Source organism: Esox lucius, chromosome 19 (genome assembly GCF_011004845.1).
Source record: "Esox lucius isolate fEsoLuc1 chromosome 19, fEsoLuc1.pri, whole genome shotgun sequence".
NCBI classification, from domain to species: domain Eukaryota; kingdom Metazoa; phylum Chordata; class Actinopteri; order Esociformes; family Esocidae; genus Esox; species Esox lucius.
Genome location: NC_047587.1, coordinates 46,341,813 through 46,361,453, shown reverse-complemented (window position 1 = coordinate 46,361,453; position 19,641 = coordinate 46,341,813). Strand labels below are relative to the sequence as shown.

At 38.9% G+C, this 19,641-nt stretch overlaps 1 protein-coding gene across 5 annotated transcripts in view; it reads right to left on the bottom strand.

Annotated features, from left to right (window-relative positions):
- The window catches only part of LOC105008069 (serine/threonine-protein kinase BRSK2), an 864,007-nt gene that overhangs the window by 158,885 nt on the left and 685,481 nt on the right, over positions 1-19,641 (bottom strand). For all 5 annotated transcript variants that reach the window (XM_029115106.2, XM_029115108.2, XM_034288278.1 and 2 more), the window contains exon 9: positions 12,736-12,767. In XM_029115106.2, coding sequence (XP_028970939.2) covers positions 12,736-12,767 — 32 coding nt within the window. The remainder of the gene's footprint in view (positions 1-12,735; positions 12,768-19,641) is intronic.

Sequence of the window (19,641 nt, the reverse complement as noted above, 5' to 3'; positions counted from 1 at the left end):
GAAGTGTAGTGTTGTACTTTCTCTGTTATCTTTTTCTTTCTTTTTTCACCACTTCCCAACCATCTTCATTTCTTAATGACTCTCTCTCTGTCTCTCTCTTTGGGGTGTGTGAGTTCGTGATCTGTTTGGGGTTGGACAGCCTTTGTTTGTTTTCTTGGTATTTCTTCCTTTTTTACGCATTGTTTTTGTTATTTTCAGTGGTAGAATTAGACTCGCATGGATTTTGTTCGGGATGATGACCCACTTGGGGACACTGTCTTTGTCTAATTGGTATGGTATTTCAGGTGTGTTACTATAGCTACTGACACTGGAGGTTCTGGTCATCGCAAAAGAAAAAAATTTTCTCAGGCATTGTGGATGAAGGCAATGGAGGTTTTTCTTAACGAAGAGCGCCTTGTCAATTGGTTGAGCATGATATGCTTCTCAAAGGAATGTTTGTTCCAGTCACACCGCTTATTTCTCTGTCTAAGCTGGTTACGATTTCGAGTTATTGTATAATTATTAAGTTATTGTGTTTTGGAAAAACTTTGTAGTCTTTAAAGGCAAGTCAGGACAAGAGGCTGAATATAGCTAATGCTAGTTTCAGCAGTCAACAATGTTTTGAGTGCGGGGATGTTGGCCAAAAGCAGCATACTTTTGGATGGCGGATGGTGGGACAATGGCAGTTCTTTTGATGCCTGGGTCAGCTAGATCACCCACAATAACCTATTGTTTATGGGGTTGTTAGTGCTGAGGGCACAGTGCTGCAAACAGTAGAGCTACCAGAGGGGAGCATAGCACCTGATGGCCAGTTAACAAAGGTTGTTGTATGAGATGAGGGTGGTTCTGGGGTGCCGTTCTGAAGCCTAATGTGGAGCTAGCCACTACAAGTAGTGGGGTCCTGGAGGAATGATACTAGGAGATACTAGTTTTGCAGTGCAGGAAATACCCAGTAATAATGGTGGGGTACATGTGTGTGGTGTTGTGAGGGTTGTGACGGGTGGCTCAGGGGGCTGTGGCCTCTGTTGAAAAGGACCTGGACATTTCTGATATTCTCGTTGACATAATAGCAGACAAATCATACTACACTCCGAATGAGGTTAACAGATTCCTGAATCATACTTTTGGGAAATCATTTAAATTGGGAATTTTTATTTGAAAAAGAGAAGTTCGTGAATTCTTCCTTGGGGTTAGATGAGCTGTGAATTTTTTTTCTGCTTGAGAATATTTGCTGCGGCTGTCACGAAAACTAAAGGTATATGGAAACATGGTAAAATAAAAAATTAAATATGATTATCATGCCTAACAGGGTCTTTTTCTCTGTGTGCTTTTCTTTTGTTTCCTTTCCCTTTTCTACAGTGGGGAGAACAAGTATTTGATACATTGCCGATTTTGCAGCTTTTCCTACTTACAAAGCATGTAGAGGTCTGTAATTTTTATCATAGGTACACATCAACTGTGAGAGACGGAATCTAAAATCAAAAATCCAGAAACTCACATTGTATGATTTTTAAATAATGAATTTGCATTTTATTGCATGATATTTGATCACCTACCAACCAGTACAAATCCCAGCTCTCACAGACCTATTAGTTTTTCTTTAAGAAGCCCTTCTGTTCTCCACTCATTACCTGTCTTAACTGCACCTGTTTGAACTTATTACCTGTATAAAAGACACCTGTCCACACGCTCAAACAGACTCTAGCCTCTCCACAATAGCCAAGACCAGAGAGCTGTGTAAAGACATCAGGGATAAAATTGTAGACCTGCACAAGGCTGGGATGGGCTATAGGACAATAGGCAAGCAGCTTGGTGAGAAGGCAACAACTGTTGGCGCAATTATTAGAAATTGGAAGAAGTTCAAGATGACGGTCAATCTCCCTCGGTCTGGGGCTACATGCAAGATCTCACCTCATGGGGCATCAACGGATCATAAGAAAGGTGAGGGATCAGCCCAGAAGTACATGGCAAGACCTGGTCAATGACCTGAAGAGAGCTGGGACCACAGTCTCAAAGAAAACCATTAGTACCACACTACGCCGTCATGGATTAAAATCCTGCAGCCAGCGCATGTCCAGGCCCATCTGAAGTTTGCCAATGACCATCTGGATGATCCTGAGGAGGAATGGGAGAAGGTCATGTGGTCTGATGAGACAAAAATAAAGCTTTTTGGTCTAAACTCCACTCGCCGTGTTTGGAGGAGGAAGAAGAAGGATGAGTACAACCCTAAGAACCCCATCCCAACTGTGAAGCATGGAGGTGGGAACATCAATCTTTGGAGGGAGCTGAAAGTCTGTATTGCCCAGCGACAGCCCCGAAACCTGAAGGATCTGGAGAAGGTCTGTATGGAGGAGTGGGCCAAAATCCCTGCTGCAGTGTGTGCAAACCTGGTCAAGAACTACAGGAAACATATGATCTCTGTAAATGCAAACAAAGGTTTCTGTACCAAATATTAAGTTCTGATTTCTGATGTATCAAATACTTATGTCATGCAATAAAATGCAAATTAATTACTTAAAAATCATACAATGTGATTTTCTGGGTTTTTGTTTTAGATTCCGTCACTCACAGTTGAAGAGTAACTATGATAAAAAATTACAGACTTCTACATGCTTTGTAAGGGGGAAAACCTGCCAGCAGTGTATCAAATACTTGTTCTACCCACTGTATATGTAGCTGCTTAGGATTGGCTTAGGAATAGGAATAAAATTAGAAAAATTTGAAATATTTGAATAGAAAAAGCTTTGTGTAGTTTTCCTACAACCGACACATAGCACTGAGGCTAATGAGGTTGACTGGGGTATGTGGTGGGGGGGCAACGTGTACTCAGTCATGGTACTAATTTTAGTTCAAGTGTGGCTGTTTTGCTTTCAGGTGTTATTTACAACAGAGATTTTTGAGGGTCAGTATTATTAGTTACAGTTATGTTATGGGTATTATGTCTATGCTCCGAATGAGGATACAGAGTGTATTGCTGTTTTTGATCGAATAAAGGAAATCTTAAGACCGAGAAGGGTGTCTGGTTTTAGGAGGGGTCTGTAACTGTACACTGGATTTTAATGTTGATCGCACTAGTGAGGAACCTCACAAGCAGTCAGCTACTTTTCTGTCTGGTGTATTAACTGAGTTTGAGCTTTGTAATTGTTGGAGTATTCATAATGCATCGGTTTGTCAGTACACATGGTTGGAAGTCAGTGCAACAAGTAAGACATGCTGTGGTGTTATTGTGAAGTCTGATATTACTACTGTCGGTTTTTCAGATCATTATATTGTTACTGTTACTATTCACAAAGGTCAACCTCTTATTGGTATTTAAATGTCAAGTTGTTGCATTATAGAGGACTTAAAGTGCCATAATATTAAATATATAAATAAATACAGATTGCATTTGCATTGTGTAGACTTATGCATTGTCCAAATGAAATAGACATCTCATTTGGATGGTGTGAAGTTGTGTGTGTCGTCTGAATGCAATGGGGCAGGACCTCACTCATTTGATAGAGCTGTCCACATTGGACTGGTGTTTTATGCTTGAAGCACTGTAATTGGACACTTGAGAGAAAACTCTGAGTTCGGTCAATCAAGTAGCACAAAAACGAGTTGTCCAATATTGAATATACAGCTCTGGAAAGAATTAAGAGACCATTGCACCTTGTATTTTATCAGCAATTAAAAAACATTGCTACGGTGAAATCTGTATCTTTATGGACGTTTTCAAATGGCTGTAAGACATAACATGTAAAGGCTTACGCCTACTGAGCTATAGAAAGGTACTGGCAGCCTGGCAAAACCAAGACACACCCACTTCTCCCGGTCCTCCACCTGATCATCCGCTTGCCAAGTAACTGAAAACAGGCCACATGCTAACAATATACAGCTCTGTAAAAAATTAAGAGACCACAGCACCTTTTTCTTTCCTTTCCAAAAAAGTCAACAAGGAAGGTTTTGAGTGAGGAACAAAAGGGTTAAAATTAAGAGACCACTGCAAATTGAACACTTTTGTTCCTCATTCAAAACTTCCCTTTTCAACTTTTTTGGAAAGGAAAGAAAAAGGTGCAGTGGTCTTTTAATATACAGCTCAGGAAAAAGTTGTCTGTTTAAATAGATTTCAAAGTGGCCCAATTTTGTATCAATAATGGACAAGGCAACACTGAAACTCATTCTACTCATGCTACTTGACTGACAGATCTCATCTGATACATTGTTCTCAATTGTCCAATCACAGTGTTCCAAGCATAAAACACGCAGTCCAATGTGGACAGCTCTATCAAAAGGGTAATTTCCCACCCCATAGCATTTGGATGATGCACAACTTCACAGCATCCAAATGAAATGTCTAAGTGTACACAACTCAAGTGCAATGTCTATTTATTTATATATTAAATTATTTAAGTATTTAAATAGGTAAGCATTTATTCATGTCATTATTTAATTATTTATATATTTATTTATTTCATATTATGGCACATTTAGTCCTCCATATTGCATGACAATGTTTTGGGAAAAAAACGTTTAGTTTTTTTGGAAACAATGGAGGGCTAAAGAAGAGAATATCTTCGAGACAATGGTGGGAGGTCAGGAATGGCTACAGATGAGATTTAGTCAACAATTTAAAGCTAATATTGAAGTTAAAAGGTCTGTTGAACAAAACAAAACATCTGTTGAGTTGAGGTTGCTCACTCATAATAAACCTGGGCTATTTGTAACTGGATAAGAATTATGATTTGTCTTTTTAAAATGAAACAGTGAATGCTGCCTTGGTTCAGGCTCACAGATGATGTTAAGATGTGCCTACAATCTGTAGTTGTCTATTCCGCCCTCCACAAGGCAGAGGACTGTGATCCTTTGTGTACTGAACAGTTACTACATGGACTTTTACCAAAACAAATAAAAAAAATTAAAAACTGCAACCTATAGCATTGCTGTGTGCAGTAGAGGCCTTCACGTCTCCCCAAAATGTTATCTGTTCCGAAATAAACAAATTTATTTCCCACCTGACCCATTCTGAATGAATACAAAGAAAAAAAGGTACGTTCCGAAAAGTACCGTAAACAAAAATGAAAAACAGACCCATGGTCATTCGGATCCGAAAGATCTGTTCAGTATCAAAAGTAGAGATGGAAAGAATCCTCAAAATGGTACCTTTTATTTATTTATATTTATTCAATTGCCTTAAACGAGGTGTCCAACTCTCTGCTCAGCTGGGGATATTTGGTTTTAAACACTTCATGGTCTTGACTGCATGCATTGCATAATATAGGCCACTATTCAACCACTGTATGCTAATCTACAAATATATTTTTTACATTATTTTAAACGACAAAGAGAAGCGTGTTCCTATGGAGACAGATATCCAGTCGGCATGTTCCTATATCTAACCCTGACATTGATTTTAGTATACAGTTGTGCTCAGAAGTCTACATACACTGGCAGAAACTGTGACATGCAAAAAAAAAAAATCTATAATTTAATTATAGTGGTCATATGAAGCCATTTATTATCACATAGTTGTTTGGCTGTTTTTAAATCATAATGATAGCAGAAATCTACCAAATGGCCCTAATCAAAAGCTTACATACCCTTGAATGTTTGGCCTTGTTACAGACACACAAGGTGACACACACAGGTGAAAATGGCAAAGGTGAATTTCCCACACCTGTGGCTTTTTAAATTGCAATTAGTGTCTATGTATAAATAGTCAATGAGTTTGTTAGCTCTCACATGGATGCACTGAGCAGGCTATATACTGAGCCATGGGGAACAGAAAATAACTGTTAAAAGACCTGCGTAACAAGGTAATGGAACTTAATAAGGATGGAAGAGGATATAAAAAGATATCCAAAGCATTGCAAATGCAAGTCAGTACTGTTCAATCACTTATTAAGAAATAGAAAATTAAGGGATCTCTTGATACCAAGCCAAGGTCAGGTAGACCAAGAAAGATTTCAGCCAAAACTGCCAGAAGAATTGTTCAGGATACATGAAAACCCCACAGGCAACCTAAGGAGAAATACAGGCTGATCTGGAAAAAGACGGTGTGGTTGTTTCAAGGAGCACAATACGACGATACTTGAACAAAAATGCCAGAATGAGGCCAATGCCATAAAAAAGCCTGGTTACAATATGCCTGACAACACCTTGACATGCCTCACAGCTTCTTGCACACTGTAGTTTGGTGTGCCGAGACCAAAGTAGAGCTTTATGGTCTCAACCATAAGCGATTTGTTTGGAGAGGGGTCAACAAGGCCTATAGTGAACAGAATACCATCCCTACTGTGAAGCATGGTGGTGGCTCACTGACGTTTTGGGGGTGTGTGAGCTCTAAATACACAGGGAATCTTGTGAAAATGGAAGGCAAGATGAATGCAGCATGTTATCAGAAAATACTGGCAGACAATTTGCAGACTTCTGCACGAAAGCAGAAGCAGTGTATTTGTAAAATGTCTGATGTGAATGCTGGCTTGCTTTCTTTAGATCAGGAGAATGTTTGGACTGTGTGGACCATCAGTATTTCTTCGCCTCAATGGGCCCTATTTTGGGCCTCATAGACAACTATTACAAAAGACTGCATGCTGTCATTGATGCTAAAGGGGGCAATACACAGTATTAAGAACTAAGGGTAGGCAGAATTTTGAACAGGGGTCAGTTAATTTTTTTCTTTGTTGCTATGTTTTGTTTTATGTGCTTTTCTTATGACCTATAGTTGAATGTGAATCCCATTAGAAATAAAAGACGTGTTTTGCCTACTCACTCATGTTTTCTTTACAAATGGTACATATATTGTCCAAGGGTATGCAAACGTCTGAGCACAACTGTACCTACATTTTGTCCTATGCCAAAAAGAAGAGGACAATATTTATTGAAATATAATTTTGTATCATTCTTCCTCTGCTTATGAATGCACTAATAGCCAGGGAAAAATGTTAAGATCAGCGGGTGCTGATGGATTTCTTCATTGCGATCCGAGCTTGGTTACTCAATATAGGATACCTCTTTCGGCAGTGGCGGAGAATACAATGCTCAAACTGACTTCAACAATGGTTCAGGTGGAGATCTGAGGGCTAAATGCATTCAGTTCATGCATATATGCCTATAGCCTAGTTATTGACAGTAAAATTATTTTACAAATAGATGTACGCCTATAAGGACACAGTTCTTATTTAGCCTATCCTTGTCCAATACAAGGGCAATTGGCTACATGATATAGCAAAAAGTAAAATGCTATAATTTCTTCATTTAAAATTACAATATTTTAATTAAGAGGCAATATATGTATACATTACAGGTCTAACTTGTGGCTAAGACATTCTTCCTCATCACAACTGAATCTGTCCAAGGCCGAGACAGAAATAACACGCAGTGGCGCAGTTGACTAATAGGAATACTGCCACACCAAACCTTCACAAACATCTGTAAACTTTATTAATGATAAATAATAAGTTATACATACAATCATTTAGCCCATTAGAGTAATTAATAACTACAAAACAAAGGGAAAATGATAATTTGAAAATTTGCGCTTCACATTTCAGAAGAACCAAACACTGACTGGCTTAAATAGCCCTATCATACATTACAAGAGGGAAAATATGTAATAATATAGTGAAACAAAAAGTGTGCTATTTATCTTCTAGCTTCCTTTTCATGTCTGTGAATAAGACTTGCTCTCCATATTCCATCAATCAACAATAGCTTATACCCAATGTATTCCCTCAAAGAAGAAGCAAATTATAGCTTCCTCCACATCAGAAATGTGTAATTTATATTTAATAATGGACGGACCCAACCAGTCCATTCGTTAAATACAATATTATTGCTCATACTTGAGACATGTCGAAATTACGTCAGGCCCAACCCAGATCCGAGAAAAAAGTAATAATGTTGGTCCCAGACCCGCTTGTGTTCCAGGTTGTATATCTTAAATTTTATGGATGGTGGGACATGTGAAGATATCTAGTATGCAGAATACAAGATTATATCTATGTCTCTTTATATCAGGTTGAATGTGTATCTGTGTAGATGAGATTGTGGTATGCACTTCCAGACTAACAGTTTTTAACCTCAGGCCGTAAAGCTCCTCAACCAGCAACACTGATCCATGATCATACTGATCACACACAAACATGATTCCAGATGCTCTGATGTCCTTTCAGGTACACGTAATGGGCATTAGACAAATCCCTTGCATGTACCATTCATAAGCATATTACACTCATATGTATCTATAATATACAATACCTCTACCATACTGTTTATCATTGCCATCCTAGTCTTTCAAAATAGTGCTGCCAGTTGCTGACAGTGGACATTATGTATATTACTGCCAGACTTGCCATATCTATAATTTCAATACTACTACCAATATTGCTGCTAATTTACAGTACTCTTTTTAAACTGTTGCTAGTGTACAGTGTTATGTGTATTATTGCTTTATCTTCTTGCTATACTTGTGCTGTGTATATATTTTACTTCTTCATTCTTACTACGTAATTGTAGTGTACTATGCCACCATTCACAAGCTTATTACTCTCAAATGTATCTATAATATTCAATAATTCAACCAAATTGTTGCTAGTTTCCAATGTTATGTATATTACTGCCACACCTCCCATGTCTATAATGTTGAGTAATACTACCCAGATAGCTGCTAGTTCACAGTACTCTTGACATGCTACTAGTGTAGAGTGTTATGTATAGTGTTGCTTTATATAAATTTTTTGTCTGGCTATATTGTTTCTTATATATTCTTCTTTTTAACTCTCACTGCGTAGTTGTCAGGTGCGATGTCACAAAAATGTAATTGTGCAGGATGAGGCTATGTTGTTGCATTTTACAAAAAAACTTGAAACTATCTAGGCCAGTTTTTCCATAAAGGATCTGTTATGTACCTGATCGTTCAAATGTGAATAATTGGCTTTTGATCAGAGATGTTTTAGATACACTGCTCAAAAAAAGTAAGGGAACACGTAATCATCACAGTATGACACCAAGTCAGTTAAACTTCAAGGATATCAATCTGTCCAGTTAGGAAGTATAAGGGATTGTGAATCAGTGTCACCTGTTTTGGTGCAAAGGAAAGTGACAACAAGTGCACTAGAGGCAAGAGCAAGACAACCCCCAAAAAGGGAATGTTTTTGCAGGTGGTGGCCACAGACAAATGCTCTCTCCATATTCTTCCTGACTGATTCTTGTCCTGTTTTGCGTTTTGACCTGCAGCGCATTCAGGTTGTATAGGTAGTCCAGCTCCTCTAGGATGGCACATCCATGTGCCATTTGTACTTGCATTTGCCTTCATTGCACATCTATACATCCCACTTGTAACATACATTATACTCTGACACTGCTTTGCAAAGTCTGATAAGGATGTTTTGAGTTGCTATATGTACGCATCTGGAACCTCATTGCTGCAATCACTGCACTTTACTCGCACTTGTGCCTTCAATTTGCATTCTTGCACATTTAGAATTGCCATTTGCAGTGGCATTTGCCTTCATTGCACATCTATACATCCCACTTGTAAAATACAATATATTTAATTATTGTAAATACATTTCTGCTCTCTTCTATTTGCACTTCTGGTTAGATGCCATCATAGTTTCATTGTACTTAACTTGGACTGTTCAATGACTAAGTTGAATCTAATCTAATCCATGGAGGGTCGCACAGACCTCCACATGCTAGCCAGCGGTACCCTGACTGCTGTTAGTTACCGGGATGAAATCCTCAGACCCATCGTCAAAACTTACGCTGGTGCAGTGGGCTCTGGGTTGCTCCTGGAGCAGGACAATGCTCAGCCTCAAGTGACCAGAGTGTGTTAGCAGTTCCTGGACAATAAAAGCATTGATGCCATTGACTGGCCCTCACATTTCCAAGATCTGAATCCAATTGAGAACCTCTGGGACGTTATGTATCAGTGCATATGATGCTGCCAAGTAGTGCCAAAGACTGTCCAGGAGCACACTGATGCCCTGATCCAAGTCTGGGAGGAGATCCCCCAGGACACCATCCACCGTCTCATCAAGAGCAAGCCCAGATGTTTTCGGGTGTGCATACAGGCATGTGGGGGCCATACACACTACTGAGTTACATTATGAGCTGCTGTGATGAAATTAACGCATGTTGGAACAGTCTGTGATTTTGATTGTTTACTTTGATTTTTGGTGTGACTTTGAATCCAGCCCTCAATCGGTAGGTGATATTGGTTTCCAAGGACTGTTGTTACAGAATTTTGTTCCCCAACGAATTACACAATGTACAGTAAAGATCTTGATCTTTAATATATTTTGTTAATCAAAACCTGATGTGTGATTTAAGTGTTCCCTCAAATACAATGAGCAGTGTATTTGTAAAATGTCTGATGTGAATGCTGGCTTGCTTTCTTTAGATCAGCAGAATGTTTTGACTGTGTGGACCATCAGTATTTCTTTGCCACAATGAAAGCTTTTAAGTTTGGGGAGGCTTTTTCGTCTTGGAGAAGTCCACTGTATGATGGCGCCTCGTTTGATTTGAGCTGCCCTAGTCTTGTACAAATACGTATCAGGTAGGTCTGCCTAATGTCAGTACAGTTATATTGTCTGGCAATTGAACCAATGTTTTGGTTCTTAGAAATAAGGCTTTGTCTGAGCCAGGGAATATTAAGCATCCAACAATAGTGTTGTCTGCATATGCAGATGCTGTGACTGTGTTCATCAGAGGGAGTCAGGATGTTGACGTTCTCTCAAACACACAGGTGTATGAGGGGGCCTCCTCATCCAGGGTCAATTGGGGGAAAAGTTAATCATTGTCAGCAGGTCAGCTTCAGAGGGGGAGCGCTCCATGGTTACTAGGGGAGCTTCAGTGGGGCACAAAAAATCCTTTTTTGTAGGATCTGATGTCTGGGAGAAAAAGTGCGGATACACTCAATTGTTAAAGAAAGTTGGAGGTGAGGGTCTTTGCCAGTACTAAATCTGGAATTTGTGACTGACACTCTGACCGGTGGATGGAGGGCCTGGATTACATGGTCCCTGTGCTGAATATTAGTGCTGCTTTCGGGTGATTAGACGACGTGGGGCTTTTGCTATCTATATGGATTGGGACCATAAGAAGGAAGCCAAAGAACACCATTTGTGTGACAGTGTCCCATGCTTCCTCCCTGGAAGGGGTGAGATCGATGAGGTGGTCAGGGATGATGTGGTCCAGGTGCTTCCCCTACAGGCTGTTGGTGGTCTTTATACAAACTGCCTATTGATAGAAGGACAACTGATCTCCAATGGAGGATTATACATGGAGCTGTAGCCATTAATTGGCACATGGATCCTAGTGTTAGAATCGGGTGTCCATTTTGTGCTGAATCTGAAACTCTAGCACAGGGATTTTCAAAGTGCGAGAAGTGCCTCCACGGGGAGTGACAGAGAGCTACAGGACAGGTATGAAAGTAACTGGACATCAGTTATTATGTTTTATAACAAATAAAACTGTGAAGCCAAATTTCAATGGATGATAAATGTTATAAACATCCTTCTGATATTGATACAGTCAGCACAGTGGAAAACATATTTTGTAATTGGCTCATAACGTTTCTTCATAGTTGTTAACTGCTAGATATCACAAGGCAGTTTAATTTTCTTATTAGCAGGACTGTTGATAAAATGTTTTACTTTAGCCTAGAATGTTATTACGTTTAGCCTCAAAATAAGGACTGTAGCAGTCGTATGGACAAACATTTATCAGGAAACAGGCAGACATGGTTGATTTATTTACACAGCTGGTGATAATCCTCATAAATGCAACCTTCAATACTTAAATATTTACAAAGTTATTGTAGCAGTTATACTATCTGTATATTAGAAAATATTTGCAAAAGATAATGCCTCCAATAGGGCAAAACTGGACAATTAAATTCAAGAATATACCACTAAATTTGGCAATAGGTAGTGAGCAATAGCGGAGAATCATGGCAATCATGGCAAGACACTCTTTGCCACCAGCCTATTCATAATCCTGCAATTGACTGAACCAATGTAATTATCAAAGAGCTTATTGTTGTTATCGCTTTCAGTCTGGTTGTCAATAAACAACAGTTGGTTCTCCACTTTGGCACAATTTTGTTCTCCCAAAGTATTTGAACTTGGACTAGGATGAATTGTATTCAGGGACAGGTGTCGATGGATGTGGTGGGCATGGGTGAGGGGATGCTCACACCTAGGCTGAGGGTTGAGGATACCTATTACAAATTGGTTAGGAACCTTGAGCATTTCATGAGCACATGTGGCATTCAGGGGTTGTTGTGTTTAGTTTCTGTGGAGGATGATTGGGTGTTGTGCTTTTAAATTAGGTTTAAAGTTGTTTTTGTTTGAATAATTCTTTGTGTGCTCCTATACTCAATAAAGATGTTTTAAAACTCCTCTCTCTGCCCTGCTTCACTCTTTTGTCCTTCTACATTTCTCTCTCTCTGGAAGCCAGTAGATGTGTATGTGAGGAGACCGTAATCCCTCTGGGCGGTTGGATCTCTGTCTTTACGGTTGACAAAGTGAGGCTGCACCATTTATCAGATGAGACACACACACTAACCCCGACTCCTCTCAAATGCATGGTTTCTACTGCCTCATTCTTTAACCACAGCTGCACTCCCCGGCTCCACTCTCAGACCCTGTTCCCTTGCTTCCTGCGATTTAACTAAGACAACCCTTATCTTATCCATCTCTTTCTCCACATTATAAAATGTACCATTGAAATCCCCTATCACCAAGAGGACAGGGTTATGAAAATAATACTTACATGTACCAGTTGTGCTTCTGGATCTGTTCTAACTGCAGGGGAGGGAGAAATAATGTCAGTGAAAAAATAAAAAAACAGACAGTACACAAAAACACCTGCATCGAGTTAAAGTTTGATTCCTTTCTGTGCCTAAGAAAAGCCAGAATAAGAGCAGAGTATGGTCATGTTTACAAGGGTAACAGTAGCCCATTATTTAGAAAGAAAACGTGAAGAAAATTACATTATAATTTAGATGAATGTTAGTTTCATGTAAATAGTTCTGTTTAATGCTGGATGAAAACTACCTAAGAAATATTCAACAAAATAATCTTTAAAAAATGGTCTAGAGGTTAAAAAAGCCACCATAGCATTCTGCTCTGGGACCAAATGTGTATACAAGATAATACAGAGAAATATAGTTTACAGAGAAATTTTATTCTCTAACAGCCCTACAGCTATAACAGAGACATATAGTCAGAGTATAGTCAGAGTCAACACCAGGAGTAATCAACTCTCACAAGTAACTACTTTTCTATCTGATGAGTAATAGCATTGACAAGACAGAAGAAATAGAAAAGCAATAAGGGACCAGATTAAAATTTTCAAGCACAGAGAGAGGAAAAGAGAAGGGGGAGAGCAGGAGAGAGAAGTGGCGTGGTCAAAACATGTCTTATTTTACACATTTATTTGTTTGACAGTTTTTCTTGATTGTTTGAGCAATGCTGCCCAACAACAATTCACTTTTTTTAACTATCAACATTAAATTAACATTAAATTAAATTTTTTTTTAATGCACAGACTGTGAAAGCATTAGATACAGACACAAAATCAGCTACTTACATTAAAACATACAATTTATTATATCAAGAAAAGTTATTTACATCTCAATAAATAGTAACTATTGTGACTTTTCTACCAAAGATGACCAATACAGAAATAATGTCACTTAAGAGCATGAATACACAGAAACAAAAGGTTTGGTTTTAAACATTGAATGATGCTGTGCAAACATCAAAAAATCTTACAAATCACAAAAACAGAAATATATTTATTTTACACATACAGGATAATAAAATAATGCTGGAATTCAGTGTTTATAGCATTGTAAGTTACCTATTGTTGTTGTGGTATATTCTTACTATCAATGCTACTGCTGATCTACTGACAATATGCTGCACCTGTAGCCTGGCCTCCCTCATGGAAAGGCCACGACTGAAAACCTGATCTATAATTGAGGCACACGTTTCATCTAAAAGCTATGGTTCTTTGTATTCTCCATTTTGCTACGACACAACACATTTTAACTCCTTTTACCGTCCCCTTACTAGGTCCAGGCAGAAATTAATGTGATTGGTTGACTCAATGGAGAGGATTGATTCTGCATTTCAAACAGACTCAATGCGTTGATGGGACATTTTGTGCAGTGTTAGTGTTTAACCCTTAACTGTTTTCAATATAAACTTAAATTAAGTGACTTCTGAGTTGGGGCGTAAGCTCTTCTCTCTCCATTGAGCAATTATTATCCCTTTATTTCAACAAGCAACACAGACTGAGACCAAGGTCTCTTTTACAGCTGGGTCTTGCGTATACATGTTTTTCACATACAGTTATGTAAAATTATTAAAAACAAACAGAAAAAAAAAACAGAACAGACAAAACAAGATGATCACAGATAGAAGACAAAATACATGGCTTTAAACACTGGTGTTATTCCCTGAGGTTTAATGGATATTGGGCCTGGCAAGGACTGTGGGGTCCCTTAGGTGTAACCCATGGATAGGGGTATTTGCTGATTTTCATACTACAGCCAATAATAGAAATCTAATTTATAAACAAATGCAGTGTATTTGTCTTCACACAATGGAATCAGTACAATAGCATACATATATATATCTCACAAATACAAGCAAAACCTCTCAAAATACAAGTTATGTACAATCAAAACATGCCTGATACATCAGATAACCGTTTTTGAAATAGTTATACAAAATGTAGTCATAGAACAAATATTTGATACACTGCAGATTTTGCAGGGTTTCCCACTTACAAAGCATGTAGAAGTCTGTAATTTTTATTATAGGTACACTTCAACTGTGAGAGACGGAATCTAAAACAAAAATCACATTGTATGATTTTTAGGTAATTCATTTGCATGACATAAGTATGTGATACATCAGAAAAGCAGAACTTAATATTTGGTACAGAAACCTTTGTTTGCAAGTACAGAGATCATACGTTTCCTGTAGTTCTTGACCAGGTTTGCACACACTGCAGCAGGGATTTTGGCATACAGACAGACCTTCTCCAGATCCTTCAGGTTTCGGTGCTGTCGCTAGGTAATACGGACTTTCAGCTCCCTTCAAAGATTTTCTATTGGTTTCAGGTCTGGAGCAATGTACATTTCAAGTCTGGCTAGGCCACTCCAGGACCTTGAGATGCTTCTTAGGGAGCCACTCCTTAGTTGCCCTGGCTGTGTGTTTCAGGTCATTGTCATGCTGGAAGACCCGGCCACAACCCATCTTCAATGCTCTTACTGAGGGAAGGAGGTTGTTGGCCAAGATCTCACGATACATGGCCCCATCCATCCATCCTCCCGTCAATACGGTGCAGTCGTCCTGTCCACTTTGCAGAAAAGCATCCCCAAAGAATGATGTTTCCACCTCCATGCTTCACGGTTGGGATGGTGTTCTTGGGGTTGTACTCATCCTTCTTCTTCCTCCAAAGTTTAGACCAAAAAGCTCTATTTTTGTCTCATCAGACCATATGACCTTCTCCCATTCCTCCTCTGGATCATCCAGATGGAGGAAGACAGGCCTGGACATGCGCTGGCTTGAGCAGGGGGACCTTGCGTGCGCTGCAGGATTTTAATCCATGACGGCGTAGTGTGTTACTAATGGTTTTCTTTGAGACTGTGGTCCCAGCTCTCTTCAGGTCATTGACCAGGTTCTGCCGTGTAGTTCTGGGCTGATCCATCACCTTCCTCATGATCATTGATGACCCATGAGTTAAGATCTTGCATGGAGCCCCAGACTGAGGGAGATTGACCATCATCTTGAACTTCCCCCATTTTCTAATAATTGCGCCAACAGTTGTTGCCTTCTCACCAAGCTACTTGCCTATTTTCCTGTAGCCCATCCCAGCCTTGTGAAGGTCTACAATTTTATCCCTGATGTCCTTACACAGCTCTCTGGTCTTGGCCATTGTGGAGAGGTTGGAGTCTGTTTGATTGAGTGTGTGGACAGGTGTCTTTTATAAAGGTAACAAGTTCAAACAGGTGCAGTTAAGACAGGTACTGAGTGGAGAACAGGAGGGCTTCTTAAAGAAAAAACTAACAGGTCTGTGAGAGTAATTCTTACTGGTTGGTAGGTGATCAAATACTTACGTCATGCAATAAAGTGCAAATTCATTATTTAAAAATCATACAATATGATTTTCTGGATTTCTGTTTTAGATTCCGTCTCTCACAGTTGAAGTGTTCCTATGATAAACATTACAGACCTCTACATGCTTTGTAAGTAGGAAAACCTGCAAATCGTCAGTATATCAAATACTTGTTCTCCCCACTGTAGTCATATATAAAATGTACATTGTTCAATGTATGGTGGTTGTATGCATACTTTAATCCTGGAGGGGACTTTAACCCATAACCTTTAGCCAAGGGACGCATAGACCATGCCCAGAACGCTTCAACACATATGTAGCTTATTTTAAGTCTTATACCCTTATCAGTGCATAGAATACAAGGGCTTGCATTGTCCAAAGCAGTTACAAGCAACACAAAAATAAAATCTTTCAATAAACGTTTAAAATGGGCAAGGGGGCAAGAGTCTCAGATCTAAGTTTGGTCTGCAGGCTGTCCCAATCCAAGCATGAAGCGTAATAGGCTCATTTTATACAATTTACCTGGGCAACTTAGCAGCTCATTTGATGAAGAAAGACAAGTACCTTTTAAAGATATTATTAGCAACAAGCAAGAAAGCTGTAACACGAAAGTGGTTACAATCTGAACCCCCAACAAAGGCTGAATGGCTGGACATTATGACCAGTGTCCAAGATATGGAGAGGATGACTTTCACTTTAAATTTACAGATGAACAAGTATTTACAGTATTGGGATAAATGGATTGTGTTTATGACTTTATGACTTGTTTATAGACCAATGTATCATCTGTTTAATGTAATAATGTATAAGTGACCAAACGATTGTTCTGTTTTGTTTAGATGTGTTTGTATGTTGTTATGACTGTTTTGTTTTGGTTTTGTTTTGTTTATTTTCAAAAGAAAAATAATGAAAAAATTAAGTATAAAAAAAAAAAGAAGCTTAATAGGAAAAGGCAGCCATAGCCAATTCTGTGGAGATTGTAGAGGCCTTAAGTGTAATCCAGGCTTGAGACCTGGTTTTATGAGTTATAACTCTAATGGTGATAATGGATAAAAATAAGATGGCAGTTTATTTAGAAGTGCTTTATAGACAAACACAATAACTTGTTGTTCGCGTCTCAAGGACAGTGATGACCACACTCCAGCCTTGTGTAGGTCTACAATCTTGTCCCTGACATCCTTGGACAGCTCTTTGGTCTTGGCCATGGTGTAGAGTTTGGAATCTGATTGATTGCTTCTGTGGACAGCTGTCTTTTATACAGGTAACAAGCTGAGATAAGGAGCACTCACTTTAAGAGTGTGCTCCTAATCTCAACTCGTTACCTGTATAAAAGACACCTGGGAGCCAGAAATCTTTCTGATTGAGAGGGGATGAAATACTTATTTCATAGTCATGAAACCAACAACATGCATCAGGTCTTATTGTTGATAACTTAACCAAAAGTATCGCATGGTCTACAGTGTCAAATGTTTTAGACAAATCTACAAACAGTGGCACACCACTTACTCTTGTCTAGAGCATTAGCAATGTAGTTTACAACAGGCACTGTGGCCGTAGTGGTACTATGTTTAGGTCTGAAGCCAGCTTGAATGCTAGAAAGAATAATGTTAACAGTTAAAAATGATTGTAGTTCCCTATTCACCAATGACTTTAGAAATGTAACCAAACATGACAGCTTAGAGAGTTAGAGAGGGCCAATAAGTATCCAAATCACTACCATCACCTCCTTTGAGAAATGGTCAAACAAAAGCTGTTTTCCTAAGTCTAAGGAATCGTTCACACTACTAGTGTGTGATTGAAGATGTGCATCACTGCACTAGCAATGATAGGAGCAGCACACTATGAATCCAGATTGTCAGCACCTAATGATTTCTTAGAATCTTACAATATTTATTTGTTTGACATAGTAGAATGTCAAATGGTCCTTAGGGGTTGTGTTGTTTCAATTACACTGTACTGTTCTGCTCTCACACATTATGCCAGTTGCTCACAACCTTTTTTGGTTTCTGTACCACCAGCTGAATTTTGACTTGCATCCAGCACCCCTGAGGTACCCCCTTATGTGCATTTTACCAGTAGGCCTGTGGTCTCCTGTCTTCTCAAGTATCCCCTATGCATAGACCAATTATTAGCCAAATCAGGTTAGAAGAACAACAGGCCTTAAACAAAAGCCATTATGACATCACCAGTGTTATACCATTCTTCTTGAAATTCCATAACTAAGATAAGAATCTATATTCCGCAGTTCATGTCATGATCCTATTGTGATAAGTTTAAATAGGGTTAGTATTTTCAAGAAAACATTGATTGGATTTACAGTATTTAGTAAAGTCTCCTGGTAAAGTTGAGTAAAAAAGGGGTTATAAAAAAATCACCTTTTGGTGAATTAGCTTAATGTCACACTGACAATAATGAGGAACATACAACCTTTAATTGAAGTACATTTATTTGGAGAAAAAATCTGTCATCAAGATATCATTATTTCTAACAAAACCACAATTATTGGCACCCCTAGAAATTATTATGAATAAAATGTAACTGAAGCATTCTGTCCATTTAGATTTTACTTTAAGTGATCAGAGCGTTTAGGCACTGTCAAGCAGTAATACATGATTTCCTGTTTCAATGGGGCATGGATATGAGGTGACACAGAGGCCATATTCCCTAATATATGCATCAAAATGGGAAAGATAAGAGAACAAATCAAATAAGGAAAAAGTGTGTTGGGTTTCATAAGTCAGGGAATGGCTATTACAAATTAGCTACTCACCTGAAAATGCCTATATGAACAGTTAGGGCAATAATTAAAACATTTCAAAACAACTGGAACTGTTACAAACTAGCCTGGAATAGGACCCAAGTTGATTTTGCACAAAGATCACTGTTGGATATTTACAGAGGAGAGTAGCATATTGGGGGTTACAAAGTCTCCCAAAGTACCATTAGACACACACTCCATGCAAACAAATTATTAGGAAGGCACGTCAGATAAAACCTGTTCCTGTCATTACGCCACAAACATAAACACCTGGAGTATGCTAAACGCTACTGAAACTGAGTGGTACCGACTGCTACAGTCAACAAAAATTTAGCTTTTTGGGAACAAACACTTGGAGGTGTGTTTGGCGTAAACAGAAGCACGGCTATACCAAAAATAATCTGAATTGGACTGTGAAGTATGGTGGAGGTTCTGTGATGTTGTGGGATTGTTTTTCCTCCTAAGGCCCAAGAAACCTGTCACGGTTCGGGAGGCAGGTAACAGGCACAGAGTGGTGGTTGAAATCCATACTTTTAATACAGCTCAAAAGAAACAAAAATTAACGGACAAAAATGGCGGAACGCACATGGCATAGACACAAACATACTGTAAATCCACACTGAGTGTGGCAACAGGCTGAAATAAACAGGAACATCAATTGGCGACAACGATGTACAGCTGCCTCCAACTGAGGAGAAAAAAAATGGTGTTGAGAAGCCTAGGGGCGTAGCCAGGACCTGACAGTGCCCCCACCAAGACATAGGCTCATGACCGCAAGACCAGGAAAC